At 38.1% G+C, this 19,217-nt stretch overlaps 1 protein-coding gene across 2 annotated transcripts in view; it reads left to right on the forward strand.

The window, feature by feature from the left end:
* The window catches only part of cacna1ib (calcium voltage-gated channel subunit alpha1 Ib), a 50,645-nt gene that overhangs the window by 3,096 nt on the left and 28,332 nt on the right, over nt 1-19,217 (forward strand). For both annotated transcript variants that reach the window (XM_065293986.2, XM_073815314.1), the window contains exons 3-15: nt 1,078-1,175; nt 4,792-4,951; nt 8,484-8,826; nt 8,972-9,064; nt 9,149-9,449; nt 10,755-10,960; nt 11,122-11,273; nt 13,119-13,304; nt 13,554-13,671; nt 13,837-13,992; nt 14,083-14,167; nt 16,135-16,271; nt 18,543-18,941. In XM_065293986.2, the coding sequence (XP_065150058.1) occupies nt 1,078-1,175; nt 4,792-4,951; nt 8,484-8,826; nt 8,972-9,064; nt 9,149-9,449; nt 10,755-10,960; nt 11,122-11,273; nt 13,119-13,304; nt 13,554-13,671; nt 13,837-13,992; nt 14,083-14,167; nt 16,135-16,271; nt 18,543-18,941 (2,434 nt within the window). The remainder of the gene's footprint in view (nt 1-1,077; nt 1,176-4,791; nt 4,952-8,483; nt 8,827-8,971; nt 9,065-9,148; nt 9,450-10,754; nt 10,961-11,121; nt 11,274-13,118; nt 13,305-13,553; nt 13,672-13,836; nt 13,993-14,082; nt 14,168-16,134; nt 16,272-18,542; nt 18,942-19,217) is intronic.

Below are 19,217 nucleotides of genomic sequence, written 5' to 3' on the forward strand. Positions count from 1 at the left end.
AGATGTCAGAATCTAAGAAATATTAATGAAAGTGGGGCCTAGTGGTTAGAGAGTCGAACTTATAAGCCAAAGGTTGCCGGTTTGATTCTGATGGCCAGCAGTAAGTGACTGAGATGCATAGCTTTTTATTACAATTATAGTTATTTATGATTTCATGAAGAAGTGAATCTGTCAATCAGATGTTCAGAGCTGATTCATGCTCATATGAGAGAGAAACTGTGCTATCATACACCACAAAAACACAACAGCTGTGAAAGCAAATGAAAATTCCCAGCATGGCAGATAAACAAACTGTGTGTACAGAAGACTATGTTATGTCTCCTTATACACACACACACAAACACATAGTATAGTATGTATATAGTCTCTTGTTGTCACGCTACTTTGTCTGTCCTTCTGTTCTGTTCCCCCTATATTCAATTAGCCTCCCCATGGACTCCATTTCCCATAATCCTCCATGGTCACCTGCCAGCGATCATCATCTTCATCATCATCTTTACTTTATTTATTCTCTGTGTTTATCTGGTTTTAGACATTAACTGTGTGTTTGTATAAGTTCTTTGTATTATTGTCATTAAAGTTTATTCCTCCACACGCACCACTAACACTTGTGTGAGGTGTTAGATTTTATAATGAATGTGGGAAATACTGGGCAGATGGGAGCTTTAATTAACAGTAGTTGTGTTTGTTTGTGTGTGTATATATATAACTGAAAATATGTTATACATATAAGTTTTGTGTGTGTGTGTGTCACTGACTTTAACTTTGTTCAGATTTGCAGCAAAATAATCAAATAAGTAAGACTATGTGGTTTAAACCTCAGATTTTGTTCAATCGCATATGTTTATTGTGCGTGTGTCATTGTGAAATTGTCTGTAATGTGTAAATTCTGTTTCTCCATCTGCTGGGAAACAACAGAGATTTGTACACAATAATGAGCCATTTACTGCTGTCATTTGTGTTTTGTGTGTGTGTGTGTGTGTGTGTGTGTTACTCTTCTGTGTGTAACTATACATTATGATCTAGAACACACATGTCTGTGATATAAAGAAGTGTTGATTTGTGTTTGTGTATCAGGGTGGTGGAGTATTCACTGGACCTTCAGAACATCAACCTGACAGCCATCAGAACTGTGAGAGTCCTGCGACCTCTGAAAGCCATCAACAGAGTTCCCAGTGAGTTTCATCCGGATCATTCCTTCATGGTTTACACCTGATATTAAGATACAACGCTAAAGACAGGTGTAAACGAGATGTAAAACATTTCGACCAGATTGCTTTTGTGGTGTAGACGGTCATGTGGTTGAATGTGTTTGAGCAGCCACAAAACACCGCCTACTCTCCGCCTATTAATCTAATGTGATGTATTGAGCACAATGTTTTTATATTAGACATGACTTCTAGCCCAAACACATGGTGAACAGAGCGATCTTTAGGCTTTCATTGAGAAAACTCAAGCTGCTGCTCTCCGCCTCTTTCATTTTTGTTTCATTTTGCCAGCATTTGATATTTGCGTCATCAATTGTGCTGAAATATCATAGAAAGCTCTTACATATACAAGTACAAAACACTGTTCAGCATGTTTACTTACAACACAAGCAGTGGACTCATAATGTTAGTTCATGTCAACATTTCTCCCACTCGTGTTTAAATGGCCACATTTATACCACGATTACCACCGACATTGCTCTGATTGTTATTTTAAGACATTTGACACGTAAGGTGTGTGTTTATTGAAAAATAATGCATACCTGTAGATAATTTCTCAACCAATATAATCAGAAAATATTAACAGCATTGTAGAATCAGATAAGACTTTCTGAAATCTTTGAATGATTGATAAATGAGGGAGTGAAAGAGCCTTTATAAGATTATTATCTGACTACAGTCACGGTTAAAGCAAAACTGAGGGAGGGAATATTTTTACAGTAGAAGGTCATTAAGCTAAGAAACATGTTTGTATATTGGGTTAGTTATTCCTAACATGGGTCAAAGTTTCACAAGATTTGACACATTGACATTTGACAGGCAGATAAATGAGATGTTGATGTAACTTCTTGTTCGTCTCGGTTCTTTCAGTGAAGACTGAATATAATTTGCTTTTCACCAGCAGAGCTAAAACACATTTGAGCTTACTTTATGAGTATTGATTGTGTTTAATCTTTTAACAAATTATTCTGGTATTTTAGAGACATAATAAATCAAAACAATTATCCATTTATTTACAAACACACTGAGAAAGAGTTTGAGCTCATTATATGAAATACTGCTGCAATATTGAGCGGTCCACATTGAATTTCATAAATGAGATCAATACACACACACATACACACGCATGCATAAACACTCACATACACACACAAACAGCTGTAGGATGAATGCTAATATCTAGAGAATATGATATTCAGCTCCAGTCTTTCTAATATAACTTTAATGTCACTTTGCTGGCTTATTAGCTGTTGTCATTTAAAATCAGAAGAAAATGAATTTGACCCTGTTAAACTTTTAATGTGTTTTCTTATTGAGCGTCATTCATCACTGTATGTTTCACTAAATGACCAACACAAATAGTTTTAACCTTTCATTTAATTGTAATGACTTTCTCTGTCGATGTCACTTAGGCCACATGGCTTTTGGTTAATGCTAACCAGTATTTAAACAGATGTTTCATCATTGTTGTAGGTAATACATCTTTTCTAAAATCCTGCCAATACTTAATTCTTCTTTTTATATGGAACTGTGTTGCATTAAAGAAGTGTTATGAATGTGGTTTCATGTATGAATGTTAGTGTTTATAAAATAAGGTTTACGGAAGGGAAAATGTTTACAGATGAATCATGAGGAAGAAGTTGTGTCTTCGTATATCTGACCCATGGCAAAAAAACTGCAGAATGTTCTTCATATAGGTGACCCAGAGCTGGCAAAATGAGTCGAACATTTAAAAAAAAGTTATTTATATTTTACTATCTATATATAAGAAACTTGATGTTTGATTTGTTGTAATCTGACACAAAATGACAGAGCTGCACATGTTTGAAGTTAACAGAGTCAGCAAAATTAGTTTTATGGAAAATCGAGGGAATTTTTTTTTAAGGTTCAAAAACAAAATCACCACATTCAAATCTTAAAATCACTGTAAAACTAATAGATGTGGTGAACACAAAGTCAAAAACAATATCTATAGGAAAAATAATATACTTTCAACTTTTTTCTTTTATTGTTTGATTGACATTGAGACACAGGCAGCTTTAAGATCTAACTTGCGGTAAATCTTCTCCAGCCAGAATCAGTTTGACGCAGGCGCACACAGTTTTTTTGCACAAGGCGGCATGGCGGAAGGCAGTGACAGCGCTCGGAAGAATTTTCAGCCATCCAAGAGGACAAAATCTGAGGTGTGGTTGTCTTTTAGCTATTACAAGAGCAATTTAATCGAGGATGGGCACCCTGTGTGCAGATCTTGCAAGAGGAATGTCGCTGCAAAAGTGGGAAATACATTAAATCTGCTAAGTCATCTAACTTGGGCAAATAATTGGACAAAAATATTGATTAGAGATTAAATATTTTATTATCTCACTTCTAATTAACACAAGCTTCCACGAAGAAAGGTTTTACAGCAAGTGGCTTTGAGCCATGACAAAAGAACATGTTCAATTAAGGGTGACATTTAAGGGATAATGTATTGTATTCATTCACCGTAAACTTATTACACAGATTTATTTATTTTTTTACTACAGAAATAATTTCAGGGACATGAAATATTAAATTGTGATTTTCAAAAATAAAACTTGTTCAAATGTTTTCAGTGTGTGTATCAGTTCATTTTGAACATTTCCATCTAATTTTAACAAAACAATGATAATATTGATAACCGTGATAACACTATAATCATGATTTTCATACAGTCCCATCCCTAGCATATATCGGGGCCGTGCACTCGCACATCTGTGTGCAAGCTTCAGATCTGTAAGTCAGCTTAATGAAGATGTCTTATCTCTTTTTTAATATCAAACAAGTCCTGCACATTTTTTCTCATTCCTGCATGTTTTAAAACTCCAAAATATCAAACGTGTATGTGGATGGAGACGCATCTTTGTATTAGATTAAGCATTTAGGATGGTACACCTCTCAGAAAACATACAAATAAAGATCATTTTAGAAGTTTAATGACTATTTAGAGCATTGAGGGATTCATTTACTTTTTTTATCAAAACGTCAATTTCCACCACAATTGACATTTATAGTTTCTTTCGCCCATTCATTTTGCCAGCCTGGGTCGCAAACATTTTTTGAACACACACAGAAGACAACAGTGGTCAGTTTGTGGTCAATAATGTTCTGATATACAACAGTCTCCCATCAAAACCTTTAGACATTCAGTATTATTTTCTCTCAGACTGATGTGAGCTTTAGTTAACAGAGATGTGCAGATATGTATACTTGAAAACAAGCAGTTATCTTCTCTGTTTAACTAGTACTCCAGCAGTAAACGTGGGCGGTCGTAGCCGTAGTGGTTAGAGAGTCAGGTTCGTAACCTAAGAGTTGCCGGTTCGAAGCTCACAGCTGGCAGGTTTCTCTCCAGTGATATCTGCCCACCGCATGTGTGTGTGTTCATTACTCACTGGATGGGTTAAATACAGAGGTCACTTTCCAACACATTGCATACATTGGCAATAAATAAATAAATAAACCACACACAAGAGGAACTTCAATGAACAATGAAAACACATACAGTAATGTCACAATGCTACATACTGTAGTTAATAATGAAATGTTTTGTGTGTTTGTGTGTGAGGTATGAGGATCCTGGTGAATCTGCTGTTAGACACTCTTCCGATGTTGGGGAACGTGCTGCTCTTGTGTTTCTTCGTTTTCTTCATCTTCGGGATCATCGGCGTGCAGCTGTGGGCGGGGCTTCTACGCAACCGTTGCTACCCGGAGGAGAACTTTACCCTGTGAGTCTGAACCAAACTGACGTTTGATGTTCGTGTCTGTTAAGAGTCTGTGTGTCCTGAATCAAAACACATTTTATCAAATGATGAGGATAAATAATGAGGAGTCTGAAACAACAGGGTTTCCATTCAAACGTGAAGCAAATCTTTTCAAAATTTACTTTATAAGAAAAACAAACAAATGCTAATTAGGTACGTTTCCATCAAGTTGGTACAGGTAACCTAGTAACCAACAGTAAATACAGACAAGTTGGACAAATATAAAATGGGCAAGTATAAATGTATAAGCAGTGCAGCTTGTTATTTCCAAACTGAATGCTGTGCACAGAAGAAGGAATGCAGAGTTTTTGATGCAGGCACTAACAGCAAGGGCATTAAGACAACGTCAAACCCCATATATGATAAAGACAACGAGAGCTGATACAGCTAGATGATCAGTCACGTAGGTTTAATGTTCACTATATCAAAATGTATTCAACCAAATGCGTTTCCATCTCCCATTATTTACTCTTTAATGCATTAAAGTCACCTCAAGCGAGCATAAGAACTTTTTTCAGGATTAAGGGATTTTTATTTGAAATTTGATGTTTCCATTACTCGTTTCTTATGCAATATACATCAAAATGTGCATAAAATCATGGTGATGGAAACCCAGCTGAGATGTCAGAAATCTTTACTTTGTTTCACTGCAAAGCTAAACATTATTGTTGTGTGATATGTTTTGTACTTTGGTTGAAAAAGTTTTTATTTGCAATGTAGAAAAATATTTAATTGATTTTATTGATGATTTTTAAATGTTCATCTCAGAAGATCATGTTAAACAGACATGTTCACACCTGTGCTGGTTCTGTACAGTTCCTGTGGTTCTCTTAAGTTCCTCTGGTTCTCTTGAGTTCCTCTGGTTTTGTTTGGGTCTTCGGGTTCTTGTCTGTTTAGTAGTGGTGGTTTGGTTCTGTTGAGTTCCTCTTGTCTGAGGTGAAATGATTTTCTTTACTCTGATGTGTCGTGTGTTGTTTAGAGTATCACACTCATACATTTAGCAGACGTAAGTAAGTGACAGTGGATGTTTGAGAGGCTCAGTGTGATGAACAACATCCTCTGGGGTTTTGTTTCTGTGCTTCAGCAGTGTAAATGTAGTGTGTTTACTGGAAATGTGCCTCGAGATAGAGACTGATCTCAGATATGCTGTGAGTGATGGTATGACCTGCAGTTTCTCATTGATATACAAGAGACATATATTGTTACATTGTTATGGTTAATTTTCTTCCCTTTTCTCTTCTTTTCTCTGTTATGTTTCTCAGTGTGATGGTGTACAGCAGGAGATGCTGGGAGAATTATGGCTTTGACCCTGTTATGTCATGTGTGTGTGTGTGTGTGTGTGTGTGTGTGCGCGTGCGTGTGCGTACATGCTTGTGTGTGAGTGTATGTGTGTGTGAGTTGGTATATGCGGTTTATGCGGAATAGTGAATAATGACATGTTTATAAACTGAAGGTTTTAACAAACAGACTAGATGTTAGTTTTTAATAGGTTAAAAACTGTCAACAGGTTATTGTGATGGTTGTATACAATATACAGTTTGTACAGTATGGTTAGTTTCTCTCTGCCCCAATAAACTATGTATGCCTGACTGTGTGTGTGTGTGTGTGTGTGTGTGTGTGTGTGTGCATGTGTGTGTGCGTGCGTGCGTGCGTGTGCGTGCATATGTGTGTGCTCGCATATGTGTGTGTGTGCATGTGTGTGCGTGCATGTTCATATGTGTGTGTGTGTGTGCTCGCGTGTGGGTGTGCATATGTGTGTGCATGTGTGCATGTGTGTGTGTGTGTGTTAATCTTCTTGTGGCTTTTATAAAATGTTTTGATTCAAATCACTTCCTTATTTTGTCAAAAACCAGCACCAGACTGAAAACTGTTGTGTGCTTTTATTTATCAAGCATATAGTAGATACAGTATGTGTGATTTCAGACAGAAGTGAATGGCTAACTGAGATTTATTAAGCTCACAGATGATGAGATCATGCATGGCGACAGTATTTTCTCTGTTGAGCTGTAATGTTCTGCTGTGTGAAACCTTCTGGATGTATTTGCAGCTCTCATGCTGGCACAGATCTGGGACATTATCTTGCTTTCATTGTCTTGTGTGGATTAAAAATTCTGTCCCAGTTATCTAGAAATATTTGTTGCAGTTTTCCATGTGTGATCTAAGCTAAGCACTTACCCCAGTTAAAGCCAGGTTCACACCGCATCTATTCGGCTGTGGCAGAACAAAGATGGGATTGTCAAACAGTCATGATGATTTCTATAATTGAAGTTTCTGAACGGTGGTCCTTCATCATTTAATTCATTTTTCTATTCAGTTTTATTTTATTTATGTATTGCTTTTTTAACAATTGTTAATTGTTTCAAGCTTGACATTGCATTAGTCCTGTTTATGTAAACTACTACATGCAAGCTTCTGAGCAAAAGTGCCATCCATGATTCACATCCTGTGGAATCCTGTGTTAGTTTACATTTACAAACATACATATACTGATGACATTTACTTACTTGTGTCATGGCCTGCGAACGTCATCATCATCATCGTACAGTCTACATACACATCCTACCCGAGTTTATTAGATTCATGTCGCACGGTTTGATCTGTCCTGATCTATAAGATGGCAGAAATCTCACAGTCACTGCAGGCTTAACGGTCGACGTTCTCTGGTGAGATGAGAAGGAATACTAAGAATAAAGAGATGAGGCCTCAGAGATGAATATGTGGGGCTGTAACATCACCTAAATCTTTTCATAGTGAATATGTCATGGCACACATGAAGGCCAGAGTCCTGACAGTCCCTTTATGAAGAGACACACAGATGGTTTCTTTGAAGACGTCTCCTTTAGATTGAGCAGAAGGAGCTCTGTTGATACAAAAGCAAATCTTACAGATCAACCTTTCACCTCCAGCAGCTAAAGATAAATGTTGATGGTTGAAGTTTGCTTTGTCAGAGAGAGAGATGCATGTAGGTTTATTTTCTCTTTGAAGATGTTTACCCTCAGTAATCTTCAGTAATATCATTTCATTTAATCTCAGTCTTTGATCTTTTCATTAGCTGTGATGTGCTCTCAGGATTTATTAAAAACCTCTGAATGCAGCTTTTATGATGACAGAGAGCGAGCTAATAAACCTCCTGACCCTCTCATCTGATGTTAAACACTCCATGTGTTTGGTGGTCTTTATATTCCAATAAAACCTCCAAAGCAATGTTGACACATTTGTGCAGTAAACACAGATGACTCATGTGATCCAGTGAGCTTTCTATGTATGCAGTAGTTTAAGGAAAATGTAGAAATGATAAAAAAATAAAGGATCAGGACCACAGCTCCATAAAAGTACAATGTGTGCTGTGTATTTTGCTTAGGTTATCAATAAGATATTTGTCAAAGTATCCTGTGTGCCTTATATAAGGAGTTGTTTTCATGTTTTAAATGTTTTGAGGCTCACTAACGTTTGGACCAGATCTTGTTGAACTCTTTCTCTCTCTGTGTGTTTTAAGCTCGACTGGTGTGGCACTTCCTGCTCCCTACTATTCTCTTGATGAGGAAGATGAAAGGCCCTTCATCTGCTCTCTGCCGCAGGATAACGGCATTATGTCCTGCAACGACGTGCCAGCGCGCCGTGTGGCCGCACATCAGTGCTGTCTGGATGTAGATGATGTACTGCACCATCAGGCGCTAGGTCTGCCCATTGAGCCCATCCTGAACGCCGGCGCTCTCGTACCCGGTCTCTGCGTTAACTGGAATCGATACTACACTCGCTGTGGCACGGGTCACAAAAACCCACACAAAGGAGCCATCAACTTTGACAACATCGGATACGCCTGGATCGTTATATTTCAGGTTTCAGTCAGGACTGTGAAAACAATCCTTCTAGTTTCTCAAAATCTGTTTGATTTCCGTGCAAAAGAGCTTTGTGGAAAAATGATGCAAAAAAGACTCAATAGTATGTTTTTCTCCACTAACATCCTTGTGTTTGTGTGTTTAGGTTATAACTCTGGAGGGTTGGGTGGAAATCATGTATTATGTAATGGATGCCCATTCTTTCTACAACTTTATTTACTTTATACTGCTTATCATAGTAAGTACACATACTGTCACCACACACAGTGTAGAATAAACAAAGACACACACTCTCTTTCTGAATCTTTGTCTCTCCTCACAGATTGGTTCATTCTTCATGATAAACCTGTGTTTGGTCGTCATAGCGACACAGTTTTCGGAGACCAAACAGCGTGAACATGAGCTGATGCAGGAACAGCGTGCCGCATGTCTGTCTTCCAGCACGATGGCTGAACCCGGCGACTGCTACGAGGAAATCTTTCAGCTCGTCTGTCACGTCTTGCGCAAGACGCAAAGACGCGTCGTCACTTTCTTTACAGCTTTTTGCCACAAACCACAGGAACGAATGCCATCTCAGGAGAAGCAGAAAGTCAATGGAGGAGAGATGAGCCTCCTGCAGCACGGTTAGAGCCATAGATTCTGAATCAGTTTAAATCAGATTATGAATCCGTTTACATCAGATTATGAATCAGTTTAGATCAGTTTATGAATCAGTTTACATCAGATTATGAGTCAGTTCAGGTCAGATTATTAATCAGTTCAGATCATATTATAAAACAGTTTTAAACAGATTCTGAATCAGTTTAAATTAGATTATGAATCAGTTTACATCAGATTATGAATCAGATCAGATTATGAATCAGTTTTGGCCAGATTTTGAATGAGTTTAAATTAAATTATGAATCAGTTTAGATCAGATTATGAATCAGATCAGATAATAAATCATTTTACATCAGATTCTTAATCACTTTATATCAAATTATGAATCAGTTTGGGCAGATTTTGAATAAGTATACATCAGATTCTAAATTAGTCTTGATGAGATTATGAATTTGTTCAGATCACATTATAAATCAGTTTACATCAGATTCTGAATCAGTTTACATGCGATTATGCAGTTGTTCAGATCAGATTATAAATCAGTTTTGGTCAAATTCTGAATTATGAATAATTTTAAATCAGATTATGTATCGATTCAGATCAGATTATGAATCGGTTTTGGTCAGATTTTAAATCAGTTCAAATTCGATTATTAATAATTATATATCAGATTATAAGTCAGTTTACATCAAATTCTGAATCAGTTTAGATCAGATTCTTAATCAGTTTAGGTCTGATTTTAAAATCAATTTTTATCATATTCTGAATCACTTTACATCAGATTATGAATCAGTTTACATCAGATTATGAATCAGTTCAAATCAGATTATAAATCAGTTTAGACCAGATTATGAATCAGTGTAGATCAGATCATGAATCAGATCAGATAATAAATCACTTTACACCAGATTCTTAATCAGTTTACATCAGATCATGAATCAGATCAGATTATGAATCTGTTTACATCAGATTCTCAAGTGGGCTGAAGGACATCAGGCAGGTGGTGCACAACAAATGTAATCATTGTAAGCATGAACTTTAAATTGGTACGTACAGTTATAAATGACAGGTCAGATCTTTCTGAATCTCCCTGCTGTACTAACTGGAGTAATGATGACCTAAAATATGACTGAGATCTACTAATTTCTCTTTTCAGCTCATACAGGTAGAAGTTCTAATAAGAGAGGTGAAATAATACAAATCGGCTTTGATGTAAAGTCAGACATTACTTAAATGGATAAGAACTACATAACATGGCAGTTAACTTGTGTGTGTGTTGTGTGTATGTGAATGTCACAATCAACACTTCTGCCTTTAATGTGCTACAGATGAAGCAAGACATGCGACCTCAGCAGCCAATCAGCAGACAGAGGAGAAGAGGGTGGAGGAGGCGTATCAAGGGCGTGGCCATCAGCTATGGATGGACGTAAGGGTCAAACTTTGCACCATTGTAGAGAGCAAGTACTTCAACAGAGGCATCATGATCGCCATCCTAATCAATACAATCAGTATGGGAATAGAACACCATGAGCAGGTACACACACACGCATTATTTCACACTTTTGATGACTGTTGTTGGAGGATGCACATCCCCAGACACAATTTACATACTCAATCTAAACCCGCCTACCAAAACACATGTGTTCATGTGCGTGTGTGTGTGTGTGTCACCTATTGTTGTTTATGTGTATGCAGCCTGAGGAGCTCACTAATGTTCTGGAGATCTGTAACATCGTCTTCACCAGCATGTTTGCTTTAGAGATGATGCTGAAACTCACAGCGTTTGGATGCTTTAATTACCTGCGTAATCCTTACAACAGCTTTGATGGAATCATCGTCATCATCAGGTAATAAAGCACAGATATATGTTGATGTTTTTTATTATTTGTGTAGTGTGTTGAGTTCAGGTCCATCTCTACCTTTAGCATTGGACTGTAGATTATCACAGTCAATAGATTGGTCTGGACATGTTTACAGTAATGAGTTCATAAGGAAGGTGTTTGACTGCAGTAAACTTTAAATGAAACAGTGTTGCAGTAGCATAACCACAAGATCTATACCACCACCACTAGACTTCATGGGGTCCAGGGAAAAATCAATGAAGACACATTTAGCTTGTCACCAGGCAATGGACAGTGCTTCCAGACCTTCCTCAAATACCCTGACTTTGTTTTTTCACTAACTGAGATATAAATCTAAACGATTTACTTATTTGTGGTCTAGTGACAGATTCACATTATTTTAAAAACTCACTCCACTGAAATGATGCCTGTTTTTAATTTAAGGGGCATTCATACAGAGACATCCAAATAAGTGTTTGTTTCATTGGGGCCCCCTACGTACAGTACATTTATACGATAAGGAGTTTGGATGCAAAATCCTCTAAGTGCATCTTACATGTTTTCTTATAAATCTGCTTTTTCTAGCAGGCTCTCATGTTTAGTTTTAGTGATTTCACTTTAATGGCAATGAAAAGGTTATTAGTCAGTCATTTAGTCATTCAGTCATGGGTATTTAACAAATTTGACAGTCTTTCACGGCAAAACCCTCTAAGAGCATGCAAGCTTTTTTGGCAAAAACCTCAAGACAATAAAGCTCCACTTCTTTGGACAAGACATAGTAAACGGTTGCAACATCACTAGAGATGTAACTAGAAACATTGCAAAAGATGAAAGTCAGAATATAAAAATAAAGAAACTGAAGCACACATTAGGGGGCGCTGTGATTCATGTGTCTGCCACACATGGGTTGTATTTAGGTCCAAGTACTCACAGGGGACACAATTTTGTGTGTGAAAACACGTCTGTGAAACAGTTGTGTCGCATGCCACCGTTCATCCAATTAATCTTCGTGCGCGGATTCTGCCAACAAGGCTGTATTTCTGAATGGCCTCAGGCCAGGATTAAGCAAAGGTATTTGATGAATGTATAATTTGTGCTGAGAGTAATCGGTTTATTCTGTTTTTACATCTGAGCTCCTCATACATACAGTACTGTGCAAAAGTCTTAGGCCACCAGCTTCAGGAGACTGAAGTCCTGAAGTATTAGAAATTAGGATTTAATTTTAGTTAGGTTTAAGAGATCCTGCAGCTGCCTGCTATTGCTCAAGTGGATTTTACCCTGAATACCAGGGGTGTTAGCATGTACAGTCGACCAGTCGTTTTTGAAAAGCACAGCACTTCCATTGGAAACAATTGAAAACATGCACCGGCCGCATAAATGATGCCACGGGTGTTTGAACAGAAAATGTCATGGGAGACAGAGGTTGTGATAAAGGCGATGTGCAAACATCTATTTGTGGTTACAACGACGCTCTCACTTGTATGATGTCACAGCAGTAGGCAGCGCAAATATAACAACACGCCTATAATCCCTCCCACTGCGAAGTGATACTAAATTCGATGGAAAAGCTAACCACAACCAAAAATGAGGTGAGCTGACCGACCCAAACTAAACTAAACCAAACCGTGGGGTACTATGCAATGGAAAAGCGCCATTGGTGTGCATGGTCCCTAACTCACTCTGGAACTAGTTCACACAACAAGTTAAATATTGTGCTAAGGTTTGCGTATGGTGGTGTGTTCTTGAAGACAGCTTTACTATAATTATATCCTATTCTATTTCCAAAATAAAGAAAAAAATATCGCCTTGCTTTATATAAAATGTATATAACTTTATATAACTTTTCTGCAGTGTTTGTGAGATCATCGGGCAGTCTGATGGTGGTCTTTCAGTTCTCAGGACGTTTCGTCTGCTGCGGGTTCTGAAGTTGGTTCGGTTTATGCCAGCGTTGCGTAGACAGCTGGTAGTCCTGGTGAAGACCATGGACAATGTGGCCACATTTTGCATGCTACTGATGCTTTTCATCTTCATCTTCAGGTCTGAATTTACTTTTGATTACACTTCATTAATCCAGTTCTGATTTAAGCTCTTTAAACCTTGGGTTAAAAACAGTTGGTAAAAAACACAGATTTTCATTCATTTTATGATATAAGTGGAGACTTGGCTTATACTGTGCAGATTCAGCTGATAATGTGCAAATAGTAATGTTTAAAATGATATGTTCTCTGACCTTACTGAGCCTTTATAAATCTCACTGTATCTCTTTATCTTTCTGTCTGTCTGCAGTATTCTGGGAATGCATATATTTGGCTGTAAATTCAGTCTGAAAACAGATACTGGAGACACCGTCCCAGACCGGAAGAACTTTGACTCTCTACTGTGGGCGATCGTCACTGTGTTTCAGGTAGAGAGAGAGAGAGAGAGAGAGAGAGAGAGAGAGAGAGAGAGAGAGAGAGAGAGAGAGAGAGAGAGAGAGAGAGAGAGAGAGAGAGAGAGAGAGAGAGAGAGAGAGAGAGAGAGATGTCACTCAGACAGACATGATTATTTCCTCATCTTTGTGTTTGTGTAGATTCTCACACAGGAAGACTGGAATGTAGTTCTGTATAATGGGATGGCCTCCACATCTCCTCTGGCAGCTCTTTACTTTGTGGCCCTCATGACGTTTGGGAACTATGTCCTGTTCAATCTACTGGTGGCCATACTGGTGGAGGGCTTTCAGGCTGAGGTGACCAAGAAACACAAAATAAAATCAATATTTCATTGAGCTGCTGTAGTGCTTCAGCTCCTGCTGAGTGTCTGTCTGTCTGTCTGATAGGGAGATGCCAACAGCTCATATACAGATGATGAGAGGTCTTCCTCTGATGAAAGCGAGCAACCAAAAAACTCTCTCACATTTTCTGGTATGATTCACATCCATATTCAATCTGAATATTAACATTTTTACAGTGGGTCTGTTGAATGCTTTATTCTGATTGGTTGAGAAATGTTTCACAGGTGTTGATTGTTTTTCGATTACGCACAACTGACCTGTCAGATATCTTAAAATAACCACCAGAGCAATGTTTGTGGTAACTGTGTTAAAAGAGGAATAATTGTGACCCCATGCTGGCAAAGTGAGTTGGAATGAGCAAATTTAAAAAAATGATATATACAACGAAGAAAATAAGTATTTGACACATCAGCATTTTTATTAGTAAGGGGTCTTCAAAGTTGGTTATTGCCACCAAATTTCCACCAGATGTAGCCATCAAGCCAAATATGGAATTCATACAAAGAAATCAGAACATTTAAGTATACAGGTTTAGTCATAATAAATAAAGTGAAATGACACAGGGAAAAAGTATTGAACACACTTTATTTAATACTTTGTAGAAAAGCCTTTAGAGGTGATTACAGCTTCTAGATGGCTCTTGTATGGAGAGACCAGTCGTCTGCATTGCTCAGGAGTGATTCTGGCCCATTCTTACACACAAATGGTCTTTAAAGGTTCCTTGGGCCTATTTTATGAACTTTGTTCCTCAGTTCTCTCCATAGATTTTCTATGGGATTTAGGTCAGTTAATTGACTGGGCCATTCAAGCAACTTGATTTCTTTCTTTGAAACCACTTCATTGTTTCCTTGAGCTTGTTGGTTTGTCCACCCTCATTTCCTTTTTTAGCTTTCTGGTAGATGGCAGCAGATTTTTATCCAGAATGTCCCGGTACATTTCTCCATTTATCCTGCCTCAATGATGAAGTCTGGTAGTACACCTTGCTGTAAAGCAGTCCCAAACCATGATGCTTCCACCCCCAAACTTAACTGTTGGTATGGTGTTCTTGGGGTGGTGGGCAGTGCCATTTCTTCTCCAAACATGGTGTGTAGAATGACTGCCAAAAAATTCAATTTTGTTTTCATCTGACCATACTATAGTCTCCCAATAATCCACAGGCTTCTCCAAATGCTCTTTCGCAAACTTTAACCGAGCCTCAACATGCTTTTTGTTCAGCAATGGAGTCTTGCGTGGTGACGAGCATGGATGCCATGGCGGTTCAGTGCATTGTTTTCTTTGAAACAACAGTACCTGCTGCAAGGTCTTCCTGAAGTTCTGCCCATGTGGTTCTTGGCTCTTGAAGAAATACCCTGATTGTTCTTTGGACTCCTCGGACAGGGATCTTACGTGGAGCACCTGATCATGGCCGGTTTATGGTGAAGTGATGCTCTTTCCATTTCCGAATAATGGCCCCCACAGTGCTCAGAGGAACATTCAGCGCCTATAACCATTCCCATCAAAATGCTTTTCAACGATAAGATTACAAAGATCTTGAGGGAGGTCTTTGCTTTTACCCATCATGAAATCTTTCCTGTGTGCCTCCTGGGTAATGAAAAGCCTTTATAGGGCATTAATTAGGACTAATATGATATGATGCAGCTGATATCAATTAGTACTGATAGGGGGCAGGGGTTCTTTCGCAATACTGACAGATTTCAGGTGATCTCCTGGCTTTCTATGCCATTTTGCACCTAATTAAATTAATTGAATTATTCTCTTTATGTGTTCAATACTTATTTCCTGTGTCATTTTTATTTTATTTATTATGACTCAACTTGTATACTTAAATGTTCTGATTTCTTTGTATGAATTCAATATTTAGCTTGATGGCTACATCTGATGGAAATTTTACTGATAAAAATGCTGATGTGTCAAATACTTATTTCCCCCGCTGTATGTATGAGATTGTGTTGCACTTTTGATGGATTATTTCTTTTTTGTGAAGTTCTGTGGCTTTATAGGTTGTTTGATTTATATTGAATTCTGAAGGCTGATGGATGTCTAGATGTATAGAGAGTATATTGTATATGAAGATCATTCTCTGACTCTGTCTTTTAGATCCTAAACTTTCCTCTTTCACTGCTAATGGACATCTTGAGTTGGCGCCGTTGACAGAAGGGAAGACCAGGACGAGTTATTCTGAGGAAAATTCCAGAAGCAGTGTGATCAGTCTGAGCAGAAGATCTTCATCTCTGGTCAGTCAATAAAGAAGTAAATGTCAGTAAGCCTGTGTGTCACGGGTCTGTGTTTGTGCTGGACTCTGATTGGTCAGTCCTGAATCTTCACTAAAGACCGGCTTTCTGTTTTCATTACAAACATTAGGAGCTCCCTCAAATCTCCTTCTAAATATAAAACATTCATGTGCTGAATCGTTTTCATTCTTCTGGCCGTGGCTTTTGTTTGTCTGCAGATCTAATGACCTGTGGATGCATTAGTCTACATGAATATTTGCTGATGTGTTTGTGTGTCTGTGAGTTTGTTTGTGTGTGAAGACATGTTTGGGTGTGTGTTTGTGCGAGGCCAAGAAATCTCCTGATAATGTGCGACACTCAGTAAAGCCTTTCACGGTTTCCATAGCAACCCATTTTTAATTGAGCCAGCCATGTATAGAGAGAAAGAGAGATAATGAGAGAGAAATAGAGATGCTTTGGGTTAAATATAGCGTATTAAGCTGTTGTTCTTGTTAAAACACTTTCTATCTGATGTTTATTATTGGAAGACTCACAGAACATGGTAAAACACTGGTAAAACCACACCGGTGTACAGACATCAACATACTGTAAACACATCAGAACTCATAGGAATGCTTGATTCTAATTGGTCAGTCACATTTGCAGGTTTGTTATTTCCAGATTACAACCGCTCAAAACTAATAACACACGGTAATCCGGATGCTGCAAATCATTTTGAGAGGTGCAGTTTAATATTACACAAAAATTAAATGTATATCTATTTTTTAATAACATATATGACACTATATGACAGTGATTCAATCAAATAGTGTGTTCGTGACATTTGAACATCTTGTCTTATCTTAAAAACGAAAAATAAATGTGTTTTTCTTGTGGAAAGTCTGCATTTGTTAAAAATATTTCAAATCAATATTTAATGTTCCTTATCGTACTTATGAGGTTAATAGACGTAATAAGCAGAATAGTGTACAGACAACAGGTTGTTATCATGAAATAAGCCTCAATAGTGTGCATCAAAATCCTTATCCTAAACATTACATTATCCCTTACATAACAAACAGATTTAATCATATACACACACTTCTGCTATTACATTTTTTGCACACTTTAACTAGAGGAATAAAACATGACAACATATAGTTTAGCAATGACGTCACTCACACGCGTGTTCTTCAGATGACATCACGTGAAGACTGATGCTGTGCTTGATTTTCTGTGTATGAGTTTAACAGCGGAGAACACAAGTTTCTATAGCAACTATAATTTTACTTCTCCAGCACGCGTGACTGTGTAAATTTAACTCAGCATCATGACTTTTGCAACTTTGTAACATCAAACAGATAAAAACACCTTGCATCATGTCAACACATACTGAGTTGAAACCCTGCGTCCCTATTCATCCTAAATACTATTTGAAGTAAGAATTAGTATGTCCCAAATCACAGCATGTTAAATGAGCATCTATAGACGGTTTCATTAGTAACAACATAAACAAATGGCTCTCGTGGAACAAGCGTAACCTTTCCAACACAAATGTAGTACATTCAGCTAAAGAAACTGAGCCTGTCCAATCACAGGGTAAACACATTCCAAGTAAAGATGTTAAGATAGATGTTTTACTGTATGTTTATACCAGATGCAAATAAAGTGAATGAATCGCGCTATTCCTGTGTAGCTTAAACATTTTTAGTTAACTTGCTTCATTTCGCCCGTGAAATTCTTATCATTCATTCGTGTGAAATTCAGACGCAAATACGCTCAATTTGCCGGCTTTAGCTAGCTTGTATTCTCAATATGTGTATATATACAGCTCAAATTAAGTAAGGAGCGTTTACTTACTAGATTGTCCAACCTCCTCACTCACTTTTCCAAGTAAGATCCTTTTAATTCCTGTTTCCATAAAACTACAAAGATGTGTAGTACAGCTCCAGGTACTGTATACATCAACATATACATCGACATTGATTTTGTCCTCCATTGTTGTTTCGTATTTCTGCCTCTGCTCACAACATCGTAATCGTGTTACCAGTAGAGAAAGCTCCTGATTGGTTAACGCAGCGTGAATATCCTCCAAAGCCACTCTCACTAAATGCTTTATTCGCGTGTGGTATGAACACACCATTAAAGAGACGGCAACGAAACTGCTCGTAAAGCTAAAGAGAGTACGGATAACAGGCTTGAAAAACTACATTAAATTTAACTCAAAAATGCAACTTATGAAATCATAAAAGTTTGAAATGACCCCTGTAAACATTTTCTTTCCTCTCTCCCAAGCGTGTTGGCCGCAGTTTACATTACCACCACTGGGGGCGTCCTCCTCCTCAGTCGTCCTGGAGTCGGCGGTGCAGCTGGAACAGCGCGAGTCGTTCTGCTCGAGGTCTGAGGACGGGAGGGGGAATCGGAGGCAGTTTACGAGTACGCAGCGTTCACTCGCATCCCACAGAGCATAAGTCACTGCTGCCGCACCCCCCTTTACTGTCCCGCCGAAACCGCCGAGCCCTCTCGCTGGAGCTGCCCGATGTCCTGCAGCGCCCCCCTCTGCACCGGAAGAAGAGCATCTCTGCAGAAAACCACGACTGTAACGGGAAAGGTCCGGGGCTGCTGCTCGGAGACATTTATCCTCAGCTCAATACAAACAAAGACAAGAGCGACCTGTGCGAGGACACAGAATATGTGAGTGCTAAAAACACAATGTATGTAACGTGTGTCAATGGCATTTAAATGCACATGTATATGCATGGTATGGTTATTTGGATTAACAAGCCTCTGTAAAATAAATGTAAGATAGTGTTTAGAGTAGATTAACCTTGGGTTCGAGTGCAGAATTTTTACACCTTAATGTGTAAAGCACCTTTACACATTATTATATAAAAAAAATCTAGTGTTTTTAATTTAGATTTTATTTTAAGAGTAAATGGTTAACCTGTTTGAAGGAAGCAGTTCATTCGC

The sequence above is a fragment of the Paramisgurnus dabryanus genome, chromosome 7 (assembly GCF_030506205.2).
Source record: "Paramisgurnus dabryanus chromosome 7, PD_genome_1.1, whole genome shotgun sequence".
NCBI lineage: Eukaryota > Metazoa > Chordata > Actinopteri > Cypriniformes > Cobitidae > Paramisgurnus > Paramisgurnus dabryanus.